The 26818-nt window shown below is 39.8% G+C and overlaps 1 protein-coding gene across 1 annotated transcript in view; it reads right to left on the reverse strand.

Moving 5' to 3' along the window:
• CFTR (CF transmembrane conductance regulator) overlaps window positions 1-26818 on the reverse strand; it is a 164052-nt gene that overhangs the window by 66301 nt on the left and 70933 nt on the right. Inside the window, exons 12-14 of the mRNA XM_072783316.1 lie at window positions 7502-7596; window positions 4332-4418; window positions 1923-2649 (exon numbers count right to left, since the gene is read on the reverse strand). Of these exons, the coding sequence (XP_072639417.1) occupies window positions 1923-2649; window positions 4332-4418; window positions 7502-7596 (909 nt within the window). The remainder of the gene's footprint in view (window positions 1-1922; window positions 2650-4331; window positions 4419-7501; window positions 7597-26818) is intronic.

The raw sequence follows: 26818 nt of genomic DNA on the forward strand, positions 1-26818 counted from the left end.
AAGGAATACTAGTATTTGAAGCTAAATGAATTTCAACAAATATAAACCATTGTGAATGACATAGATGATGTCGCACAATAGCCAGTATAATGTCCACTGGAGCAACACAGGTTTTCAAAAATGGGAAACACTATAATTTTTCAAAATTCTGAAAGTAAATCACTGATGATACAACTGTATTGATTTTGGACAGTTTTATCATTTTAATGCTTAACAGAGTCACACCTTTTATCAAATAGTACCATTAAACTGAAGTTTCCTAGAACTCCCCTTGATTTAATTCATTTCTTCAGGGGTCTGTGGACAGATACAGTTTGGAGTTTTGCTGGCTATTTCACTCAGTTTGGAGTTTGCTGGCTAGAGGTCTGCCCAATAACGTGAAGGCCCGCTGATGTGTGTATGCTCCTCAGTAGTGAAGATCCTCTCTCTTTCCAGATATGACTTAAGTTATAAAATTCTAATCTTCCGTGTATTTCCCTAGAAGTCTATTTGTCCTTTGGTAGATGCATTTCAAAAATTTGAAAAAGAGCAAGTCCAGATATTCCTAAGGGAAAAGATATTTTTGTTTCTTACAAAGTCAACAAAATTCATAAAAGGGGCCCCAGAAACTCAAAGAAGGGGTTCTATGAAATGGGAATATAGCACACTGATTAGATAGAAGGATTTTTGGAAGCAAATGAACCTTTATTTGAATTGGAACTCCACCATTGACTTCCTAGAAGCTGCCTGAATTTAGGCAGCTGGACTTCTCTAAATTTCTGATTTTTTATCTGTAAATGAAGATATGGATATGCACCTTCTAGAATAGTGGTGGGCACTAATTATACACTGCCTGGCACTCAAAGTTATCAGTAAGTAATAACAATTATCAGTTAAAGAGATTATTCTTTTTTTTTCTTTTTTTTTAAAGAGATCATTCTTTACAACTACATTTATCAGTTTGGGTTTGAGAAATTCATTCATATTGATATTAAAACCATACAGATAAACTGTTCCTTAGGAAACCTTTGCAAAATTATAGAAATACTGGAAGTGTACATTTTAGAGATCACCTGTTTTGTTTTCTCATTTTACAAGAGGAGGAAATTTGGGTCCAAAGACCTCACATGACTTGTGCCTTGCCAAAGGCCACACTACTCTTAAGTGATCTACGCTATCAAACATGTCAGTTCATTACATTGCTGCCTGATTCATCCAAGGCACATCGGGAATTTTCCTAGTAAAAAAAAAGCAAAACACAATAAACAAAAACGCTCCTCTTTTTATGTTGCTTCCTACTTGAAGAACAAAAGCATTTTATTCTTTAAAACTTAGTGTAAAAGACTTTCTATCTGAAGGTTGGCACCAGCACACGTTGAGTTTCATATACCTTCTTTAAGAGAAACCTATCCTGATGGCCAACTTACAAAGCAAATTTAAAAGATAAAAAGAAGCCCACACAAATTCGGGTAAGACTGAGGTACCAACCGGAATACCGAGGTAGTTCTGTCAAGGGACTAGCAGCTTTTGTACCTCACAGGGGCTACCTCTATACAAAACCCTTCTTGGGCCTCTGACTGAAGCTGTTATTTGTTTGTATCTTTATTTATACCCCACTTCCTTCCACAGAGATTGGAAGGTGGTCACAAAGCAGATTTGTAATGATTCACAATTCCTCTCATTCATAATAACGATTATCACTGGCCTACTCAAGGACCCAACACTAGGCCTCACTATATCTTTCACGGGAAGAGGTATGTCCATCGCCAAAGGAAATAGGTTATTCTTGTACATTTTGAAGTTGCTTACGTAATTTATGGACTCTGGACCTTCCGAATCCTAAAATAATACTTACAAGTTTTATATCATGCTACGTATTGCCTTTCAGTTGCATTCTGTGACAACTAAAATTAAAAACAACACCACTGATGGTTTATACATACCTTTAAATCCTCTTCATTAATTTCTTCACTTATTTCCAAGCCACTGTCTTGAGATAACCGTCTGGAATATATATCCATTTCAGTTAGATTTGCCTGAGGGGCCAGTGACATTTTTCGCGTGGATGCTGTTGTCCTTCGGTGAATGCTCTGACCTTGGTTCACGGAGGAGCGCGTCATCAGGTTCAGAACAGACTGTCTTCGTTGTCTCCGGAGCGTGGGGCCAGTGTTGATCATGTTGCTCCGAGGCAGGATGGCCTCTCCTTGCTCACAGTCAGGAAATAAGGACAGCCTTCGCTCTACTGGCACCTCAGACTCTCCTTCGATGCCATTCATGGGTAACGGGGTCTTTTGTACAATTGAAAATTTTCTTATGGAGTTGATTGGATTAAGAATAGAGTTCTTCCTTTTTTCACCAAACTCTCCAGTCTGTTTAAAAGATTGCTTTTTTGTTTCATTCCAGGGCACGGCCGCATCTCCTTCTAAGGAGAAACGCCGTAAAGTCTCAGTGATGATGGAGTTTCTTCTTTCTGGACTGAACTGGTCAAAAGAATCATAGCCCATGAGCTTCGAGCTGAAGTCGGGCCGGAGACTTTGTAATTCAGAAAATGTCCCATAAAAATAGCAGCTACCTTCATGTAAAATTAAGACTTTGTCAGCTTTCTTTAAATGTTCCATTTTAGAAGTGACCAAGATCCTAGTTTTGTTAGCCATCAATTTACAGACACAGCTTTAAGAATATTAAAAAAAAGAATATAAAAACATATAAATAAGACATCAATATATAATCTCTTTTACAGTCTATGTATTGCATTTTAACATTTTATTAATGTATTCTTAGGTAAAATGTCTATCATCCAATATCATTATTATACTTAAGTAATTCTAGAAGTAAATAAAAGCAGTTAATTTGGTGTCTTCTTGAATTAATATTGCATGAAATATATTACTGAATTATTAGAGTATGCTATATCATAAAGTTGAATGTTAACAAACCTAGAGCAAAATTAAGTATCTGATGTTAAATAAATGTTGGACGTTGAGCAAATTGGTTACCCTATGGGTCTTGGTTTGTTCATCTAAAAAATTAAAGAATTGCCAGATAACTTTTCAAGATCCCTGAGAATCTATATTTCTGTGTCCTCTAAAATATCAGAGCTTTCTTGTTCTTCACATTTTCTATCAATTTCCTTTTACATTTCAAGTTGGCCATGAATTTAGTTCTCAAGAGCTTATATATAAAACTAATCTGATCTTTAAAGCTGAGAATTGAATAATAAATTTGACTCTCCTCTAATAAAATTTCCTTTTAATTTAAAAATAAATCCTGACTAGCACCATCTAAGGAGATCAAATTCTTTTAGACATTAAGACATTATTAATTGTATGGAGAGAGGAGGCATCAATCTCAGGGCACCTGGGTGGCCCAGTCAGTTAAATGTCTGCCTTCGGCTCGGGTCGTGACTTTGGGGTCCTGGGACTTCGGGGTCCTGGGATTGAGCCCCTGTTGGGATCCTTGCTCAGTGGGGAGCCTGCTTCTCCCTCTCCCTCTGCTCCTCCCCACATGTTCATGCTTGCTCTCTTTCTCAAATAAATAAAGTCTTAAACAAGAAAGAGGCATCATTCTAGATTATACCTTAACATACTAACAGAGCTAACAAAGTTTATATTAGTAAGAAGTTACTTATCATACTCGTAGGATTGTAAAAATCTTAGGTATTAAATTTAAATCTAGGGGTAATGCAGCCATTTTATACACACACACACGCACATCCTTATTGCTTAAAATCCTTATTTTAGAAGAGTGTTGTAATAACTCTTCTGATTAAACTACTTTATAGTTCAGGAAATCATTTTGAAACTGAAATCAAGTCATATAACAAACTGCTCCTCTTAGGAACTTTCCACACATTGAGCCCTAGTGAGAGCTCCCATGAAATGTATATCCCTAGTTTTGTGTGATGAAGAAAGACGTTCTATAGGAGGTATCAAGGTAGACCAATGGTCTGAGTAGTTGTCTGCATTAACACATTCACCTTATTTAGTTTCTTAAGAAAATCCAATTTAAGGAGAAGAAAGAATAAAATACTAACATACAAAAAAGTAAAAACATTAAATGTAATAACCAATCAAAATAATATATGCCACAGGTAATAATAATGCAAAAAATACATTGATAGTGATCGTTACAACAATCAAGGGAAGAAATTGGGCTCCTGTGAGGTGGTCAGAAAAGCTTTTAATGGACATGATCTTGAATCGAAGATCAGATTTGAGTGATGCTAGCCACATGCTGCCACCATGAGTCACAATGGTGGCCATAATTCTCACAGGTAAAATGCAGCCTATGAGGGGATAATTGTTCTTTCTCATCTTTTAGCATGAGCATTATAAACTATTCAAAGAACATACCTTTCAAATATTTCTTTTTCTGTTAAAACATCCAGGTATCCAAAAGGAGAGTCTAAGAGATATAAATCAGCATCTTTATATACTGCTCTGAAAAGAAAACAAATATTAAATCAGATTTTTAAAATATTCCTTGTCGGGGATCCCTGGGTGGCTCAGCGGTTTAGCGCCTGCCTTAGGCCCAGGGCATGATCCTGGAATCCCAGGATCGAGTCCCGCATCAGGCTCCCGGCATGGAGCCTGCTTCTCCCTCTGCCTGTGTCTCTACCTCTCTCTCTCTCTCTCTCTCTCTCTCTCTATGTCTATCATGAATAAATAAATAAAATCTTAATAAAATAAAATAAAATAAAATAAATAAAATAATAAAATAAAATAAAATAAAATAAAATAAAATAAAATAAAATATTTCCTGTCATTTAGTGTAGGCAATTCTAAAGGTGAATCAAAAAGGTAAGCCGTAAATGATTTAATGGTTTTCACAATATCCCAAGAACGACTGAAGCGGCTTTGCTAAATGTAAGTGGCATAAATAGCAGAAGTCAACAAACTGAATCACACCACACCACACCATTTAAAGTATCACCTTAAAAAAGAAAATTTTGAATAATAGTATCTGTTGAGAGCCAAGCACCATGCTAGGTGCTGGGAATACAATGGTAAAAATTACATAGTCCCTGATTCAAAGATCTTGCATGTTGGTGGGAAAGCAAAGAGGAAAATAGACTTTTTCAAAACTGTAAAATGTCCGAGACCACAACTAAATAGCAGCAATACATAAGAAAAACATTTCAGCAGTGTTGACCGCCACCAACAAATTGTGGCTGTAATAATACTTTGCATTTTGCTCCACAGAGTTTCAGTCTCTGAAGCATATTTCTAAGAATTTCAAACAAATGAAGGTTAAATAATTCACAACAAACATGTACACCCATCTGAGCTTTGCTTTTTCAGTTAAAGAACAAAAATTCTATAAGCAAGTAAAATCTTCATCAATTTGATCTTAGAAGGACACCTGGGTGGCTCAGCGGTGGAGGGTCTGCCTTTGGCTCAGGGTGTGATCCCGGGGTCTGGGATTGAGTCCCACAAGGAGCCTCTTCTCCCTCTGCCTGTGTCTCTGCCTCTCTCTCTCTCTGTCTCTCATGAATAAAGAAATAATATCTTTTTAAAACATTTGATCTTAGAACAGTAATACGATGAAGATATAGTCTCATATTAATAGAAATGAATAAATCTTCAAACATTTCAATTTTTCAGGTGCAGTGGTTAGTGACACTATCCTCTCCCACACATAAGATTCGGCCTTCATGTATAATTAATTCTTGGTAGTTTCTATTAAACTTTTATTCAATTAGTTTGTAACTAAAAGAAGTGGTTTTTAAAAATCAGAAATAGCAAAAAGGCAAAGGTGGAATCTAAAAGAACTTTTGCAGCGTAAATTATTCTTGAAGATACCATGCAAGAGCTAGATAAAAGACCCCTGTCATTGGGGCGCCTGGGTGGCTCAGTGGTTGGGCACCTGCTTTCAGCTCCGGGCTGGATCCTGGGATTCGGGATCCAGTGCCACATTGGGCTCCTTGCGAGGAGCCTGCTTCTCCCTCTGCCTGTGTCTCTGCCTCTCTCTCTCTCTCTCTCTCTCTCTCTCTCTGTGTGTGTGTTTCTCATGAATAAATAAATAAAATATTTTAAAAAAAGACCCCTGCCAAAATGGACCTTCAACATCTTTCCTCCCCCCACTCAGTTCTCACTTTTCCCTCTCCCTCACTTCTAGGACCAGTTTCTCAAGAATTGGAAATTCTCACCATCCCAAACCGGGCAACATATGACACATTCCAATCAGAATAAGAATAAATAATCACTTTCAGTAGTACTTCAAATTGTGTACACCTCACAATAAAACCAAATGTTAAACTTTCGTAAAGACAAACCCAATTCTGTGTTAAATGCCTAGAAGCCATGGAGCATACCATAAGTTCGAAACGGAATGCTTAAGTTACGTCTTACTGTGGCTCACAGATTAATCAATCAATTTCCAACTATTTAGAAGCCATGATTTTGTCTGTGAATTATCCATATCTAGTGATGTATTACATCACGAGTAATCCCAAAACCAAATCATGGTCTAATGTCAAAAGAGTCAAGAGGACCCGGCTGACTCAACAATTTCCTGGTATAGTTTTTGGCCAGTGAAGCTTGAACAGCCTTGATTATCTAATGATCTCTTCCATAAAGTGGGGAGAACAATTCTTTGTTTGCAGAGGGATATAAGGATTAAGTAAAATTACACTCGCACACACATACATACACACACACAGTCCACCTAGAATAATACCAGGCAATTGCAGGTGCTCAGTATGTTATTTATCATTCCAGCCTTTGAAAGTAGAAGAAAGTAAGGAAGGGAACCAAAATACCGATAAGTCCATGTGACTTCTTGTTAACAACCTTGGCGACACAGCGAGAAGAATTCTATTCAAATAAAACTAGAAGAGCGTTTGACGTCTCATATCACCAATATTTTTTAAAACTGAAAGTTACAGGTTAACCACAAACTTTTATTCTTGACACGAATTAACTTTATGTACTTCCCTTTGACAGCTCCAAATGCTTAGACTAAGAATGTCTCTACCAAGGGACATCCCCGTCCCCCACAATGTTAGACGCTGCTTATCCTGTTTATTTTTCCTTAAAGATTGCAGACTTGAAGCCAAGTGGCATCATTTGCCTCACTAGTTTTGTCATGAAAATTACTAATTATGTTGAAAATTTGAAAATGTATGTTTATCTAAACCAAGAGGTATCAATAGGTGAGTGAATTGTGGGATGGGAGTAAGCGAGGGGCCCTATGATAGATTTCACAAAAATACTTTTGTTTTTCCTTGTGCTGTGCAGCATCCCAGAGTTTTCCACTTTGTATTAAATCATACCGTAAGGCAAACTAATATACAGATAGCAAAATGAGAGCGTGCAATTTGAAAAATCCATTGCCTTCGTCAAATACGAATACAAAATCGTTATCTATAGTTCTTAAAGGTGATTCTCAACCCTCTGATCATAAAACCCCAGGCATTTTTCAATTCCAGAAGCAGAATATAAAAGAATAGAGAAATGTCTATAATTTTTACATGCATGATATCCACAACGAATGCTCGCCGAACCAATCATCGGATATTCACCTTGCTAGGGAAATTCTTGCTCTTTGCCCTCCGCTCAGCGTGACGCCACCTTCTCCAAGAACGATGTTGTCCTTCTCTGCAAACTTGGAAATGTCCTATTATCAAAAAGAGGAAGTGAGAGAGGAATTGTTAGTATGTGGCTGAACTGGAAAGGCACATTTTCCTTCAAATGTAATCGTAGGTCACACCGTTGCTCTAACCACAGCCGAACTTTAAAACCCCACATCTCAATGATTTCAAACCCACTTCGAATGGGCAAAACGTGACTGAAGTTTCAGAAATAAATTTTTCTTTGACTTTGTAGACGTCCTTCATGATCCGAAATAAGAAACAGAAAACTCAAAAGGTAAACTATAGGTACATGCATGGGGATGTACACATGTGTGTATTATCCAAAGGCCCAGCACACAAACCCAAGTCCTACTGACATGCTAAAGTGCCATTCCCTTTCAATGTAAACTCACTCGTTTAAAAGGAAATCTCCAACAGGAATATACCTCCTAGCAAGAAAAACTAAAAGAATCCTATTCACATGTCCTATAGTACCGAAGCATATTCAGTAGGTGGCCAAGGATACAAGGCAATTCTTTTCCATATGTCTCTCACCCACCCATCACCGTCTTCCTCCCCATTCATCCTCAGCACCTCATGCCCCTGTCGTGCACGCTGCCTCTCCTGTCACCACTGTCCACAGGGGTCATAACGTCCTTATTCCCAGTTAGTGAACTTCTCCTTGCAGCAACCATGCCGGGCATTGTAAAAGAAAATTAGAATTTATAAGAAGGATTCCTTGACTCACAATTGTTAAGTCTCATTTGGAAGATAAGCCATCATCCTGGAGCATGCTAAAAAACATCCCAATGACTTAATTCTTTTAAGATAAGTTACCAAACAGTACACAATTAATTGGCAAATTAATTGTACAGACAACAGAAGTAGCCTATAATAGAAAATGCCAGAAGGCCTTCTGGAAGAGATGACATTCACCTGACACATGAAGAATGAGTTAGACAGGTAGTGCTTTCCCTTTAATTTAAAAAAAGTTGCTCTCCCTCTGCTCTTCACATCCCCAAACATCTGCTCTTCTCTGCTGTTACCACCTTCTTCTCCTTCCCTCTACCAAAACAAACAAAAAACCCACTTCCATACTATTTCCCCTTTTTCTTTCACAATCCAGAAGCAATCCACCATCTGTCCTTGACCTACCACCACCATCATCAAAATTTAAGCTGTCAGAATGGTTACCTGTTATTCACTTGTGTCTGTTGTCTACCTTATGAAAGTTAACTAGAACTCAATATACAAAACTCTAAGCCCAGGTAAATTGCAGGTAAATTAAATGCAGGTAAATTAACAAATATTCATTTATATTAAAAACTATTTGGCAGCTCCTAGAACCATATGGGCCCCTGCCCCCAAAGAACTCTTAATGTCAGTACTCCTGACAAAGGGGGACCAAAGGCCTGAGATTTAAAAAAAAATAAAAAGCTGACATGTTGGAGGAGATGAGTAGGACTCAGCGGAGTCGGTCATGTGGAGAGGTCGCCGACAGCCAGCAGCCCTGCCCATGAAGAAGACCTTTGTCGTTGAGGCAGATGGAACCAAGTGCTTCATTTGCTTCTACTGAACTAAATGATGTTTTTCAACTCATGGGCCAAGCCACATATCTAGGATTCTAACCAAATGCAAGGCCTACGGCTGAATTCCACACTCCAGAGTCCAAAATCTCTATCCTCACTGAAGAAGCACCTCCAGGAACACCTCGGTCCTTAGGCTTTGACTGAGCCTTTCGATGAAGCACATCCTCTGTCCTCACCTTAGGGCAACTAACGAGAACGCTTGTGGGTGTATTTCTCTCCTGCACATTTACTCCCCCCAAATCCTTTTCTCTTTTAAAAAAAAAATGAATCTTTTAGAGTAAAAAAAAAAAAAAAGTTTTCCTTATGTGAATGTATTGAGTACAAGCTTCTATAAAGGAGGAAAATTTTCTAACATGCTATGAAAAAGCCTGAGGTTGCTGGAATTATTAGAGTTTTCATTTCCCTAGATTTGAACTCAATACCATACTGGTTAAATCAGTGAAAAGCTTTTTGAATATTTTTAAAATTTAGGAATACCAGGATTCATGCTGATAGCATGTTATGACATAGTTACACTTAGAAAATAGGTTATGAATTTAGAGGATACAAAATCCTAGCCCAGCACTGATGTTTAATGAAGATTGGTGGAGTGAAGGAAGAGAGAGAGAGAGAGAATGGAGGGAGGGTGGGTAACCAAACACTAAGCAACAAAGAAAGGGGCGCATATAAGAAAAGCAAATGAAGAGAAGTGTACAGAGTCGAGGAAGAAAATGGGAAAGGAACAGTGTCAGATGTAGCTGTCTTTAGAAAAAGGCGAGAAGATATTGGCACAATAAAAGAGAAAAGAAAAGTGAAGGGGAAAAGAAGAAACCATAGAAGATCTTAAATGAACATTTCCACTTTCCCTAATGAATTTACGCGTCCAAAGAGCTCAATAATAATAATTTTGTTACGTTAACTTTCTGAAGACAATAAATAAGAGGCTCTTCCAGCCAAATTTCTCTCACTCATCTTTGTATGTTACAGGTATTAACAATATTTCCTGCTGTTTGTTTTCACTGTGTTCACACCACATGATAGGCAAAATTTTCATCTTCATGAAGTCAATATATCTATCCAGAATCCCTATATTGGTTAAAAAGCACCACTCCATTTTCAGGTTGTTCATGTAATATCCCAAATTATCTCTGAAAATGTTCATTATTCTTATAAAATTTAAAAAATACATTCAAGGTTCAATTTTTGTTTGTACAATGGTGTAAGAATCTAAACTTCTTTCCTCTTAGTTGGCTAGCAGACACGATTCATTGAATGATTTTCCTCTGAATGTGTATACCATCTACTACTATATATCAAATTCTTGGGGTGGCTCAGCGGTTGAGCATCTGCTTTTGGCTCAGAAGTCTGGGGTCCCGGAATGGAGTCCCACATTGGGCTCCCCTGCATTGAGCCTGCTTCTCCCTCTGCCTGTGTCTCTGCCTCTCTCTGTGTGTCTCTCTCTCATGAATAAATAAATAAATCTTTTAAAATAAATTCTCATATTTTTAAAGATCTATTTCCGGGCTCTCTGTCTGGTTCCTCTGATCCATTTTCTATTCCTATACTAATACTCTGCTGGGTTTTCTGGTTTTGGTCTTTTAATGGCATTAAGTACGATTTAATATCTGAAAAAGCACAATTATTATTCATAAATCATTTGGCTCTTTTTGTCCATTTAGTTTTCTATATAATAACAATACCACCAACAACAAAGTAATAATAATAATAATAGCTAATACATACCGAGCACTTAGTGCTCAGATACCATTTAAGCACTTTACATGTATATAGACTTTTAAAATATTCATCTCAGCCCTATCCTCATTTTAAACATGAAGAAATTGAAATTTAGAAAAGGTAAATATCATTGCAAAATAGCACAGCTTGTTTGGAGTCAGGATTCAAACCAAGGCAGATCTTGTTTTTAGCTCCTTCAGTAAGAGTTTATAATGTTCTTCATATATGTCCCATAAATTTCCTATTAGATTTATCCCTAATATATGTGTGTGTATATGTATGTATTTAATTTTTTTTAAGAGAGACAAAGAGCATGCACATGTGTGCACAGCAGGGAGGGGCAAAGGGAGAGCAAAAGAGAGAATCTTAAGCAGGCTCCACACCCAGCATGGAGCCAGATACAGGGTTCGATCTCACGACCCCAAGATCATGACCTGAACTGACACCAAGAGTCAAACCCTTAACCGATGGAGCCCCCCAGGTACCCCGTCCCTAATATTTTTAAATTGAGATATAATTGGTGTATAACATTGTTTTAGCTTCATGTGTACAACAAGATTTGATACATGTATATGTTGCAAAGTGATTCTCACAATGAGTTTACTTAACATCCATAACCACACACAATTACAAATTTATCTTTCTTGTGAAAGGAACTCACAAGATTTACTCTCTTCGTAATCTTCCAGTACATGCTATGGTACCATTAACTATGGTCACCTTGCTCTACACTACATCCCCAGGACGTATTTACCTTAAAACTGGGAGTCTCCACTTTTTGACCACCTTCATCCATTTCGTCCTCTCCCCCCCTTCCTGCCCCTGTTTCTGGCAACCACCAATCTGTTTGCCGTATCTAAGAGTCCAGGTTTTTTAAGATTCCATGTGTAATTGAGATGATATGGTACTTTTTTTTCTGTGTGATTTATTTCCCTTAGCATAATATCTTCTAGGTCCACTCATGTCACAAATCGAAAGATTTCATGTTTTTTTATGAATAAATAATATTGTTATATATATGTGTAGGTAGGTGGGTAGATTAGATAGATAGATAGATAGATGATAGATGATAGATAGATAGATGATAGATAAAACGTCTTCTTTATCCATTCATCTGTCGGTGAACACTTATGTTGCTTCCACATGTTGGCTATTCTAAGTAATACAGGAATGGACATGGGGGTACACAGATACCTTTTCAGGATAGTGCCTCTGCTTCTTTTGGTTGAATACCGAGGTGCAATGGTGAAGTCATATGGTAGTGTAATTTTTAATTTTTTTGAGGCCTCCACACCGTTTCCCACAGGCGCTGTATCAATTTGCATTCCCACCAGCACCCCTCAATATTTGCTTTTCTACTATTATGAATTGAATAGCTTTCCATTTTTATTTCTTGATGCTTGTTCCTAGCAAAAACAAAAACTAGCGACCAGCCTTCGCTCCCCCTTCCCTGTTTCCTTATACACCAGTATTTCCCTCAATAAAATCATTAAATGTTTAATTCTGTCTTAGCTTAAGAGAAGAGATCTTCAAATTTAAAGGGGAGGGAAGGCTGGGATATAGGTCAGATACGCAAGTCCAACCCCCGACTGAAAGGACAGAGAGACAAGAGGTTGGATGGAATGACCCTAGACCACTGTCTAAATCTAACCAACTTCTGGAAAGCCATCTGGGAGTCTCTGAACCGAAATCAGTTCATAAGTAAGTCCCACGTCCTCTAAACCCAAATCTGCTTTAGTATCCTGCCACACTCAAAGCTCCACAGGAAGCTGCCTGGATGAGGAGATGACTCAAGACAAACTCAATGAGTAAAGGATTTCAATGGATGGCAACTGGGGCCATTGTTCAGTTCCACTTCCCACAATGGTGGTCCCTAAGGCACATCTCACAACCACCACAATCCTGCACCCCCCAAACCTGTCAAACAAACATGAAAATGTATATACTCTCATCAGCAATCAGGAAACTACAAATGAGGAAAAAGAGAGAGAGAGAGAGAGAGAGAGAGAGAGAGAGAGAGAGAGAGAGGAGTTTTTACATATTGGAATGGCAAAAATGAAAGTCTCTGTCAATAACGAGGGCTTTTAAAGATGTGAATCAGTGGGAACACTCATAAATCACTAGTGGCAGTGTAAACCGGTCCAGCTACTTTAAAGAGCGGTGTCTTGTAAAACGAGAAATGCGCACAGGTACCTGAAAATATCACAATTCAATTGCTAGATTTATTCTCCAGAGAAATTCTTGCAGATGTACAAAAAGAAATACTCGGAGGTTCCCACTGCGGTAACGTGTAGAACCTTGGAACATTCTAAATGTTCATCAGTAGCAGAAGGAGAAAACAAATGTGACACAGGAGCAGAAGACTGACATAATCTGGGGATCCCTGGGTGGCTCAGTGGTTGGGCGCCTGCCTTTGGCCCAGGGCGTGATCCTGGAGACCCAGGATCGAGTTCCGCATCGGGCTCCCAGCGTGGAGCCCGCTTCTCCCTCCTCCTGTGTCTCTGCCTCTCTGAATCTCTGTGTCTATCATGAATGAATGAATGAATGAATGAATGAATAAATAAATAAATAAATAAATCTATCTTTTAAAAAAATTAAAAAAAAAAAAAAGACTGACATAATCTGGACGTGTAACTAGCATGGCTAGACCTCGACGAGATCATGGGGAGCATGAGGTTGAAGGATGATGTCTGGGAAGTCTACCACTTAGCTAGTCTCTAAAGCCACACAAACAAAACTGTTGAATATTGTTTGTTGATAAGTACGTGTATAAATAGGTGTAAGTTCAACTAAGTGGATCACAAAAGTACCTGTCGCGTTCATCATAGTGACTGCCTGAAGCTTGGGGTCTTGTGGGAAAGTAATGGTGGAAAGATCTGGTATATGGTTCTACTTAAAATTTGTCCAGGACTCTCGCCAGGAAGGTAGAAAACGGCCTTGTCTCCCATCCCGAGACACATAAGGTTGTCACGTGATGGTCTCCCATCTAGAATGGACGCTAGTGATACAGACCACCTTTCAAAAGGCATGAGAATAAAAGATTCCCATATCTGACAAGATTTGAGCTACTGAGCCAGTATATTTGGCCTCCTTTTCTGGACAGAAGCCACTGATGAAGAGAAGTGTGTAAATGTGGAGACTCTAATAAGTTTCCCGGAGAGCGAAATTCATAGGAAACAGCTGAGATTGGCACCAAACAAAGCAGCGAGGCTACATTGAAGAGAATTGTGAATAGGCTCATTATTTTAAGATCAAATAAGTCAGTGATACCAATATCCTGTTGCTGATGTGAGGACTTGCTCTGATTGCCTAGTTTATTGTTCATTTGTAGATTTCTTTATTAGTGTTTGGCTATTTCTGTTTGATTAAACATAAAACACTTTGTTTTGTATACATTGTTAAATATTGATCTTTGCTGATTACGAAGGGCACCCAAATCTGGTAATATATTTATCTTAAGGGTGTTAGTTTTCAGCCTCCACAGCAGATTTTCCTTTATGTGAAAATTATAAACTAAATAAAAAATAAGTGTCCCGCTTGGAACCATCATGAGTTTGACAAGCAGTGTAAGGACATGTGTTGCTGAGAGGAGGCTTGCACAGCGACAAATTCTCTTTCTCTTTACTGGCACACAACTTGAATTCCTCTGGAGCTATCCATAGGACTTGTTGGAGGAGGTCATTCAGTGCCATTACGATGCTGGGCACGACGTGATTTCTTAAATAAACTGACTCCTGGGCGCCTGGTGACTCAGTGGGTTAAGCATCTGCCTTCTGCTCAGGTCATGCTCCCAGGGTCCTGGGAGTCAGCCCGTGTGGGGTTCCCTGCTCAGCAGGGAGCCTGCTTCTCCCTTCCCACTCCCCCTGCTTGTATTCTCTCTCCTGTCTCTCCAATAAACAAATAAAATCTTTAAAAAAAAAAAAAAACCTGACTACTAAATTTTTAAATAAAAAAACCTAAGTCTTAACATAAATCAAACATAAACTTCTAAACATTATGCTGCATTCTCTTGTTGAAGGCTACCAGCTACCCTAAAATATCTTTTTATGAAGGTTTTTCACCTCCTACACCACCATCTTTTTTTTTTTTTAATATTTTATTTATTTATTCATGAGAGACACACAGAGAGAGGCAGAGACACAGGCAGAGGGAGAAGCAGGTTCCCTGCAGGGAGCCCGATGCGGGACTCGATCCCGGGTCTCCAGGATCACACCCTAGGCCGATGGCAGGTGCTCAACCGCTCAGCCACCCAGACATCCCTCATTTTTTTTTTTTTATAATTTTCCCAGCACAGTTTATCTACAGATAAAATCAAATACGTGGAGCACTGGTTCTCAAAGTGAAGTATGTGGACCAACTATTTCAGAATCACCTGGGGAGCTCATTCAAAATGCTGTACCCACTCATACTCAGAGGAATTAGAGACGAGCCCGGGAATTTGCATCTTGTAGTTATTACACTTGCTCAAACAGATCCTTACTACTCTCCAGGCTGACGTAAAGGCTAGCTTCCCTTACAACATAATAGTCAGAAAGATAAATGCCAACCTCAAAGGAGTCTGTGCGTATAGTAGGTCTGTTTGAGATCGTAAAGTACCTGAAAATACTTAGATAAAGAGTATGAGAGAAGGTCAAAGTAATGCTATAAGCGTGCAATAAAGATTAACTTATTATTAAGACATGTATAATATACCCAATCTGCTGTATTCCCTTTTCACACAGATGTTTGTCATTTTATCTTTTAAAAATGCAGCTAATCACAAGCCTAATATTATTCACCTGAGCCAGACAAAGCAGAAATTTTTAAAGAGGAATTGCTAACCTAAAGATCACTACCCGACGTGAACATCCAACAGAGGACTGATATAGGGTGTCCTTACGTTAAAGGGAGGGAGAGCTTTAAGGGTGGAGTGTTACATTTAATGTTCATTGCAATTTTGCAATATTTGCTGAGTACATTTGAGCTTCCTGTGGCTTTGTAGATAGGAAAATATCATAAACCTTATTTTACAGCTATCTTATCACTCTTTAGAACAACCTTGACAATATAGCTGCTTGTGGTAAGGGAGAAGGGTGTGAAGCTTGGTTTGAGGGAACATGAACTTTAGAGGTAATAACATGCAATAAAGCAGGTTTGTAAGAGTAAATCATTGGACGCTTGGTGCCAGTGTTATTAATGTTTAATAATTACTAAGCACTTGTGCTGTATGCACAAGCAACATGAGCAAGGAAGGAGAAGAAGTGTTGGGGGAACAGAGAGAAGGGGTAGGGAGGACACAGGAAGGGAAGGAGAAAACGTTAAGAAAGTCAAGCTAATTCTAGAAAAAGACCCAAAGAATGAATTAACCATTTTTGCACGTAGCTTTTGTAAACACGGATGAATTATCTTGAGAGCACTGGGTAGCTCTGTGTGACACAGCAACAGAAGGTGACTTCTACAGCATTGAATACACATGAATGAATTCATAAACTAAAACCTGGTGTTCTGGGGATGCCTGGGTGGCTCAGCAGTTGAGCATCTGCCTTGGGCTCAGGGTGTGATCCCAAGGTCCTGGGATCGAGTCCCGCATCGGGCTCCCCACAGGAAGCCTGCTTCTCCCTCTGCCTGTGTCTCTGCCTCTCTCTCTCTCTCTCTCTCTCTCTCTGTGTCTCATGAATAAATAAATAAAATCTTTAAAAATAAATAAATAAAACCTGGAGTTCTGCTTATTAGGAAAGATAATTTGTTGACCCAAGTCAAACTTGATTACAAATAGCTGTCCATAGAAATACCAGCTAAAGATTAATCCTTGCCAGAAAGCACAGGAGGTGAGAACTGTTTATCAATGTGAAAAAATAAATAAATAAATAAATAAAACCACTTCTTTCATTGAGGTTTGGTGCTGACCAAATTTATAGCAGAAAACTCCAATTCCAATAGAATTTTATTGCCAGCAACAAAAGTACAAAAGCTAGTTCTTTTATGTAATGGATGCTACAGTCTCGTCACCAATATTCAACACCTATTTAACATTCAGATATGTACATCCATATATATGGTTTTATGTATGAGCTTGTGAGTGTATATGTAATTCTGCTAATATCTCTATGCCCCCTAGTGTTAATTTCTGTATGTATGTAGGTCTAGACTTGTATTGGAAAATAACATAAGCCTTTTTAAAGGAAGAACTATAAAATGCAATGATTTAAGGTGTCCCTGGGTAAATGCTCCCAAGAAAGTAAAGTTAGAAAAGATACTCAAAACAAACAAAAAGAATCTTGTTTCTCTTATTCTCGCTCTACATTAGATTTATTCAACTTCTGGACTCCAGATTTCAGATTCTCTGAAATGAGATTTAAAAACCTGGATTTTAAGAGCTCCCTAAATGATTTTGACTCAGCTGGTCTAAGAATTGGCACTTAGGAAGCTTGTTAATTCCTTTACTATCTCCTCTACGTCTACCCACCCAAGATTCTGGGACAAATCCAATGCCTGATAAAGCACTTCTTTCCCAGTACTTAGCCGGCACATTACTCTGCTACCCTGCCATTGACCCTGCTCTGGACTTCCTAACTTGGCTCCCAGGTCCCTGGTACCTAGTGACTCAATTTCTTAGGAGATGGACTTTAATACTCACTCACCCAGCCTCTGAAGTAACCCCACCATGATCCTTATTCTCTCAAGACCTGGCTTTGGAGCACCAGCTGCTCAATGTGGCCTGAGCAGGCTTCCTCTCCACCTCCTTGGACTTCCATAGGAGGCAAGAAGAAGAGATGCTGTCCCAAGAGGAAAGGAAAAGGAGAAGATAATTTGGAAGAGAACCTGGAAAGAAATTTCCTGACGTAGTTAAATATCAAGTGGGTAGTATATAGGCCATTCCCCCAAGATATGCTAATTTAGGACCAGGTAGCTTGACATATCATTTCTATGAAAACAAATAGTCTGCAAATAGTCTTCACAACTGTGTCATGGAATTCTATTAGGTCACAAGTCTTTGTTATCATAATCTTTCCCTTCACAAATGGCAGATTTACAATTTTAATGGTTTAATAATGCTGCTAACATCATAGTGAGATTAAGTGGCCTGAAGTTCTGACCTAAAGTCAGCAATGTTCAGTGGGTAAGTCATTAGAGCCTAAGAGTTTCTTTTCTAATGAGGAATAACCCTAATAAAGTAGAGGACAAAGATAAGGAATCAGAAGACTTGGATTCCCTTGCTGGTCCCATCCGTTATGGATCTTCAACAAGTCTCTTAAAACTTTTACTTCCTTTTTTCTTTAAAATTGGAAAAACAGTATTTCATAAACTTCTAACCACAACATCTCCACTCACCCCCTCCAATTTGCATATTATATTAGATGAATCTTCCTAAAATATTCTTTCTATTATGACACTTCCCCCAGTAGAGGAAAGCAACCACAGAGGATGCTGCAGACCTGTAGAGCCATTTGCTCCCCTCCCAGGGTACTCTCCTGGGCTCCCACTAATTACATTCCGCTGACTTCTCTGCAGCTAGAATGCCATATGAGAAGTGGATTCCACTGACTGGATTTACAAGAAACACAGAAGTGAAATGGATGACTTTGTCGTTCAGCCTTTTTTTTTTTTTTTTTTTTTTAATTGCTGGCAAATGGAAGGACAGAAATTCCTGAGAAACCGTGAGCTGACAATCCTCTCCCAATTCAGCCATCACCCCATACCCCTGTCATCCCAGACCCCAGTCTTGCTGCACTACCTGGAGCTCCTGCTCCAGGCCCATTTCATCATGCACTCTAGCCACAGAGGACCGACCATACCTCCTCAAATATACAGGGCTCCCTCTGGGCTGCAGGCCTTGTACATCCTGTCCTCTTTCTGGAATGTTCTCCCAGTTTTTCTTCACTCAAATGATTCCTGTTTATCCATCATCTCTCACCTGCAATGTCACGTTCTCCAGGGACACCTTCCCTGAATATCTAACATCAGACTAATTGCTACTTCTCTGTGCTCATCTAAAGACCCTATACTAACCGATATCATAGAATTCATTAAACTACTCTTGTTTTTACTTGGTTATCTCCACGAGACTCAAAGCCCCTTAAGGAAGTCCAGTCCCTGGACTGTGTCTGATTCATTAATAATTCCCAGAGTTTGGCAGAGTGCTTAGTTCAATGTTTGCACTTACAAATATTTACTAAATGAGTGAATATCTTTACTAAAAGATGTATAGATAGATAGATAGATAGATAGATAGATAGATAGATAGATCTCTCCCCTCAAATATCTGTAGGTCAGAAATTAATTGCAGACAGGACCCTTGTTATACTTGCAGGCAGCATCCAGAGTGCCTAACATACTACTGTGCCCACAGAAGGAACTAAAATATTTGTTTTTAATCTGGTTAATCTGAACCAAGGCTAGCTAAATCTTCTGAATAAAGATTAGGTATTACTGACTTCTTTCTGAAAGACATTAATGGTAATACAATTGCCATTTCAAGAACACTTGTATTCAAAATTTTCAGAAAAACCAAGCCTCCCTTCCTACAAAGACCTTTATGAACATTACTGAGTTCTAAGGTTCTATGAAAATATAAGTGTAAAATCTTCTGTTGATCTTGTTTCATTAGCTGCTGCTGCAAAGAGGAAGGGGGAGTTTTCCAAGAGTGCAGGGCTTAGAATCCCAGTTCTTCTGGAGGGATGAAACCTTAGGCATAGACACATGATACATCATGGTTCTTACCTTTGGAAAACTTCATGGGTTCTTTGTTTTGTATTAATATGAAAACCTAGCTTAAATATCTTGATTTCATTATTTATTCATGAGAGAGCCTGATCCCAGACAATTATAATGACATTTTTTATAATACTGTTCCGTTGAGGCCCCTGGGTAGTTCAGTCGGTTAAGCATCTGCCTTTGGCTCAGGTCATGATCCCAGGGTCCTGGGATCGAGCCCCACATGGGGTTCCTTGCTCAGCAGGGAGCCTGCTTCTCCCTCTCCCTCTGCCTGTTGCTTCCCCTGCATGTGCTTTCTTTCTCTGTCAAATAAATAAATGAAAATTAAAAAAAAAAATACCGTTCTGTTGACTTGCCCAAATCTTACTGAGACAAGCAGTCCTAGTGCTATTTTGGTTTTATTAGAGATGTGAAACTCCCCTTTGTTAAGCTAACAATTAATTCCCGAATTTGCGATTTCAATTCCTAAAATCTAGTTCACGCTTTTAGGATTCAGCACAGTTTCTCTTTGACTGCACACTCTAAGCAATGTTGTCACTAGATAACTAGAAAGTGAGAATTCAATGGACCAAAGAGCTTTAGCACAGCGGTCTGACATGATTAGCTCTCTCGACAGATGTTAGCTAGTGTTTATTTTTAAGTTCCAGGGCTCAAATGAAGTGAAATAACAATCCAGTTCAGGAAACCCTGTGGCATTCCTGTTGGTTCTGGTTCAATAGTTCTATAAAATAAATGTACTTGCTTCATATTACAGTAAATAAATGGCAATGCTCTCCAACTCAATTACCTATTAGGAGAAAATTACAGGTGGTTCAAGGTACAGTCATTAAGTGTGTTTTTTTTTCTGGTTTAGGGGACATAGTTCAATGTGTTTCAGGTATTGGTTTTATGTGTCCATTATGTCTTGGCTATTATTGAACGCAAATGTGAATTCCAATGGCCCCATTATATTTACATTACAGATCTCCCGAATGAACATTCCTGAATTCTCCTGTAGTGATGGACTGACTATCCAAAGGTTAGGCCTCTGTTCATACAGGTTCGTTTTGGCCAGATCTGGAGATTCAGAGGTCAAAATCAAATTTAATTAGATTTGTGGTATCTGCATGATGGAATTTATTTTCCAGAACAGTCATTAACTCATTTCTTTGCTTACTTCCCTCCCAAGTTCTTCATACTTCTTGCCAATTTCCCTCCCAAGTTTTTTTTTTTCCCTTTAACAACTTCTTGCCAATTTTCCTCCTAATTTGTCTTCTTCTAGTGACTTAAAGATGAAACCTGCCAAGCAGTGGTAGAGGAAACACAAACCAAACTTTACTTCTGCAACTTACCTAGTAAATATTTTTATTGCAATGCATATGTAATGGCTGCCAAGACAGATACTTCATGAAGACCATTTTGCGGTTACAAAAGGATCTCAACAACTTTGTGGAAACCGATTATATATCCTAAGTCCCTAACCTCTTCTCATATCCCACACCCTACCTTCCACCATGCACTATCATAAAAGCCAAACCCAGGTGCTTTTACAAGAGAGTGAGTCACTGAAAATTGTCAGTCCAACTACTCATTACCAAAACACCGACCTGCCTAGAATTCTCTTGCTGTCAGCTGCGGGGCTCAATGGGAGGTGAAGTGCTTAAAAATAAATAAATAAATAAATAAAATAAGAGAACAGCGAAGTCTATCCCTCTTTCAATAATGAAACAGGGTTACAATTTCCTTAAGGAATAAATAAGTCAACAAGGGCCTAGTTATACTCAGTCCTCTTTTGAGGCTAGCAAAATCTCCAGTGCCGGTTAGGGAAGCATACAAATATTTAGAAGGACCCTCAGGGTAGTCTGGTGACATGGAAAGAAAAGAATGCATTAATGGGCACAGGGATATAAAACAGTATTTAAAACAAAACAAAAAACAAAAACACCCTCTACACTGGTCTAGGAATCCATTGTACTCTCATCTAGATCCTGAGTAGGAAATGTTGACACAGCAGGACACGGAGATGATCCTAAAGGAGAAGAAAGGAAGGCGAAGGATGCACCTGACTCGCTCCCCACAGGCCGTTCTCCGGCGCAGGGTGTCTCCACGCCCTACCCTGCGATAAAGGCTCCAAGCTACCCGCCGGCGGAGAGTTTTCAACAAACTGAAATCTGAAAACTATGTGAACTATGCTGTGCGTGCGCCCCCCCCCTCCAGCTTGCACCTGTCTGCCTGCCCCTGTGACAGTGAGCATCGCTGTGCACGCAAGCGCTCCGTCCACAGGAGAGCCGAACAAAAACACAAAAATGAGGAAGAAACTATCCCGTTCTCATCTCCAGTTCCAAGTCGGCCCGGAGCACGTTGAGAAACAGATGGAGGCTGGCAGGCAAAGCGAAAACAGACCGACTCCCACTGTTTGCACTGGGGGCGAGGCCACCGGGAAGGGCTGGAGGCCCCTGGGCCGCCCCCCGGGGGGCTGCGCGTCCCTAAGGCTCCAAACTTAGGAGGAGAAATAAGCACCCCCCCTTCGGAAGGCCCCCACTGGCTCTTCTTCAAAGGTGAGAGACGCTTGTTTAACAAGAACAACAAAAGATACCCAAATCGGAAAGCCCCGAGGGCTGAAAACAGAGGCACCCTTGGCCTTTGGCTGAAGTAGTCTAGCACCCCAGCCCCGCTGTTAGGGCCGCAGCCTGGGGCCCGCTGAGCAGAATCGTCCTGCCCGGCGGGCTCACCGCAGCTGCGTGTGCAATAGTCACCTGCTAAGAACCTCCCCCCCACCCAAACGCATACACACACGGCCTCTGCACCTGCCCGGTGGACCCACGGTTCTCCAGCAGTTCACCGGCGCTGGGTAAATGACAACAGGCAGGGGACATTCAACAGCCAGAGGACAAGCATGAGCCTGCATGCCCAGCGTGCGGACAGCAGGTGCCCGCGACAAGCACAGAGAGGCCAGGAGCTGGATGCTTCGGCCTATTACCGGGCGGCGGGAAAGCCCGGTGGCTAAAGGGGAAGGAGAGCCAAGTGTACCTCAGGCAAAGGGGAAGGAGAGCCAAGTGTACCACACAAAAGCAAAATGCACGCAATCACTGTCAGTAGCAGCTGCTTGCTCAAGCCACCCGCGGTGTCCTCCCCCGGGAAGTCTGTCCCGGACACGCAGAGCCTCCATCAGATGTCTCCTTCTCTGTGCGTCCTTCCTAAACCCATCGCATCCTACCTGTCCCCCTTTCCAGTTCCTGTTGTTCTGGGAACCCTTAATCCTAAAGCAATCTCTCTCTCCTTCTAATTTCTTTAGGGAAAAAAAAAACCCTCAGCCTTCCCCTGAAGGCCCCTTTTCCCTAAGGCCCTTCCCTATGGATGGAATAGGACAGAGATGCGGCCCTCCTGAGCTCCGCACAGCCCCTCCCCTTAACTCCTGTTTCTTCTTGTCCCTCACAACCCTTGTTCCTGGATCGCTGACCCCGCTCCTGTTCGCCTCCTGTCTGCTAGTCCGAGAGCAAATACTGCTGCTGCTACTGTCACTACCATTGCGGGCTGTTTCGCTCATCAAGTACTTTCTGTGCACCAGAAAAATCTACAAAACTCTACAAAATAAGTCTATAATCTCCATATTAGAGAGGATAACACTCGGTGTATAATAGGACTATGCAACTTTCTTTAGTAGCCCAACTCTGTCAGATTTCAAAATATATGCTCTTTCTGCGAGCCCACAGACTTCCAAAATGCACCCGCCTTAATTCCGTTCCTCGTATCATAGCCAAAGTGATAGACCCACAGTGCAAAACTGACTGCATCCCTCCCCCGATTAAAGGTCTCCAAGGAGCAATTCCTGAGCCTGGGGTACAAAGTCCCGAGGACATGGTCCTCCAGGTCCATTCCTCCCTCTGCACTCAGTGTCCCCCTTGGTCCGATCAAGAGCTTGTGGTTCCCTGCACGAACCGAGTGGTTTCATGTCCTGTGTTTCTGCTCAGTTTCTTTGGTCCAGAATACCTTTCCCATTTTTACTCATTCTTCAAGCTGTCCACTTTTAGAGAAAGTCTTTCCTGAACCACTGAGGCAAGTCAAAAACCCTCAAGTGGGCTTCCGCAGTGCCCTCAGAACACCTTTATCCCGACACTTGCTATTATTTATTGAAAAGGTCTCTTTACAGATGTTTTCCCCCAACCAGCCTGAAAGTTATTTGAGGGAAGGGGGAATAACTTTTTCATTTTGTGCCCACCCTGACCCCACCACTGGGAACAGTGTCTGGTACAGGGTAATCACATAAGTCATGTTTTGTGGTCTGAAAGGCACATAGAAACTGGAATCATCACCCAAGCCCACTGCCGTTTCTGGAACATGGAACCAATGTGCCTGAACTCCAAACTGTCTGATGCCATCTGTTTTCTTCCACAGAATACTCCAACTTTTGTTGATTGGGTCATGAACAACACCTACCATATTTCCAGATAACCACTTTTCTAATTTTTTCTTATAGCTACTTTTGTCATCATCAAAGTTCACATTGATGACTCTTCATGGTTCTCCATCATGGTTCTCCCATCTTAATTACACCAAGTTCCACCTCATTTCCATTGTAGTCACTCACTAACAAGAACTGACTCTCAGAACATATTCATCTTACATCACGCTCTCTAGCAGTATTCTCCACCTCAAAAGGACGCAGAGGGGCACGTGGGTGGCTCAGCGGTTGAGCGTCTGCCTGTGGCTCAGGTCGTGATCCTGAGGTCCTGGGATTGACCCGCATGGGGCTTCCTGCATGGTGCCTGCTTCTCCTTCTGCCTATGTCTCTGTCTCTCTCTCTGTGTCTCTCATGAATAAATAAATAAAATCTTTTTTTAAAAAAGGAAGTAGAAATGAGCTAATATTTACTGAATGGCTAATTTACACCAGGTGCTATGTTATACACCTTATATTTGTCCCCTTTAATTTTCTCAATAATCCAGTAACCATTTATTCATCAATCTCCCAATTCTTCACACCAACCTAAACTTCTCTCTACTTTATTGTCAGCTCTAATGTTCTTAGTCAAAAAAATTACTCCAAGCCCATAAATTTCACTCCTGTCACCATTAGAATCCTGCAGTGAATCATTCCACTGTGGGAGGACATTAGCCCTGTACCTATTCCTTACATTGGGCAAACTCAGATCAATTCTTATGCTCCTACAGAACTGGCTCTTTCATTTTCTATTAGAACACCAACTACATTCTTTATTGATATGTTTCTTTCCCCCACTGGTCCATTAACCTCCCAAGTATAAGGATCTTATTCTATTCATATTTTTATAAAATACAGCAAGGCTCCAGTGTTTTCAAACTGAAGACTTTCTGGGCAGCCCGGGTGGCTCAGCCCTCTCTCTCTCTATGTGTGTGTGTGTGTCTCTCATGAATAAATAAATTTTTAAAAAATCTAAAAAACAAAATGAAGACTTCTTAACTTTTTTTCTAGTTTAATCATTTATTTGGGCACAAAAGGTCATATATTGAATGTTTGCACTTGTGTAAAATATCCAGAACAGGAAAACTTTAGAGACAGAAGGTAGATTAGTGGTTGTTTACAGTCAGGTGTGTGTGTCGGGGGTGGGGGTGGTGGGGGAGGTATGAAGAAATGGAAACTGATTGCTAATAGCACCTCTTTTAGAGGAGTTGAAGATGTGATGGGCATATGGCCCTGTAACTATACTAAAAAACACTGACTTATACACTTAAAAATAATTTTGAGGTTGGTCATAGAATCACAAAAAAGAAAAAAAGAATAAGCTCTTCTTCCTCTTAACCTCTTTTCTTTCATTATTTTTAGCAGCTTTATCGAGATATGATTCACTTACCATACAATAGTTCACTAAAACACAGATCCCTATGATGAGTACCATTTAGAAAATGGGGGCAGTCCGGGTGGCTCAGCGGTTTAGCACTGCCTTCACCCCAGGGCGTGATCCTGGAGACCCGGGATCTAGTCCCACGTCGGGCTCCCTGCATGGAACCTGCTTCTCCCTCTGCCTGTGTCTCTGCCTCTCTCTCCCTGTGTGTCTCAGGAATAAATAAATAAAATCTTAAAAAAATAAATAAATAAAGCCATAACCTGACATGTCTCTCCCTGCTTAAAAAAAAGAAAAAAGAAAAGAAAATGGATTGTGTATTTTTCAGCTTGGTTTTCCCACACTTAGCACAGTATTCATGTTAATAAATGCTCATTTCGTGAATGAGGGACCCACAGCTCTGAATTTACCATAAGTAATTTAACTATGCTCTATTTGGTTTAAATATACTTTTATTTGGTGGAATCAAATCACCATTTACAAAATCATTTCTATGAGAAAAGGTATATTCAAAGCAAAAAAATAAAGCCTACCAGAAACCTTCCACCACCTTTCAACTAATAAATAAACTCTATGATTTATCTTGCAAGACACTACCACTCCTACATCCCAGTCCCCACCTAGATAAGTATCTCTGGTCTCTAAAAACACTCAGATTTTTTTAAAATAACAAATCCCCTGAGAGTTTCACCCGCCAGGTTGTGAAATACTATTCTTGGAAGAAGGGCTTTTGAGGAATGAAGAGTATCTTCTTCAAGATAAATCCAATACTTTTTCAGGGTAGTTTTTATTATGTTTTCGTGTACACAAAATAAGAGAATGGAGCTCTAAAAAACTCCTTTGAATGGGTCAGTATCTACAGGAAGAGCCACTTGTACAAGCATGTATCCCTCTTTTGTAAGAACTGCAGCTACTTGACAATTAGACTTTTTCTATTTTTTATGTATACTGTATTTAAGTTTCATTTTATTCCCACGGCAATTTTTTTTTCATAAAAGATAACTTAAAGGAATTCACTAGAGTCAAATCCCACTTATCAAAGATAATGACTTTGTGTTTTGTTTGTTTTTTAGAGAGAGAGCATGAGCAGGGGTAAAGAGGGAGACGGAGAGGAAGAGAGGGGCTCAATCTTACAACCCTGAGACCATGATTACAGCCAAAATCAGGAGTAGGACACTTAACCAACTAAGCCACCCAGATGGCTAAATATAGTGACTTTGAATCAATTACTATTCAGGCAATACTGTTGATAAACCTCATAAGGATATATTCCCTGCCTTAACATTTACATCAATAATTATTGAAACCTCCACCATACAATTTATGTATTAAATAGCACAAGAATCCATATACTGGCTTCCCTTAGAATACTTCACATATTTTCAGATAATTAGCCCATTCCCCAATATTATTATAAAAAGAGTCAACAGTATCATCTTCATTTTGGCTCTGTTTCAGAAAATGACA

This window comes from Canis lupus, chromosome 18 (assembly GCF_048164855.1).
Source record: "Canis lupus baileyi chromosome 18, mCanLup2.hap1, whole genome shotgun sequence".
Taxonomy (NCBI): domain Eukaryota; kingdom Metazoa; phylum Chordata; class Mammalia; order Carnivora; family Canidae; genus Canis; species Canis lupus.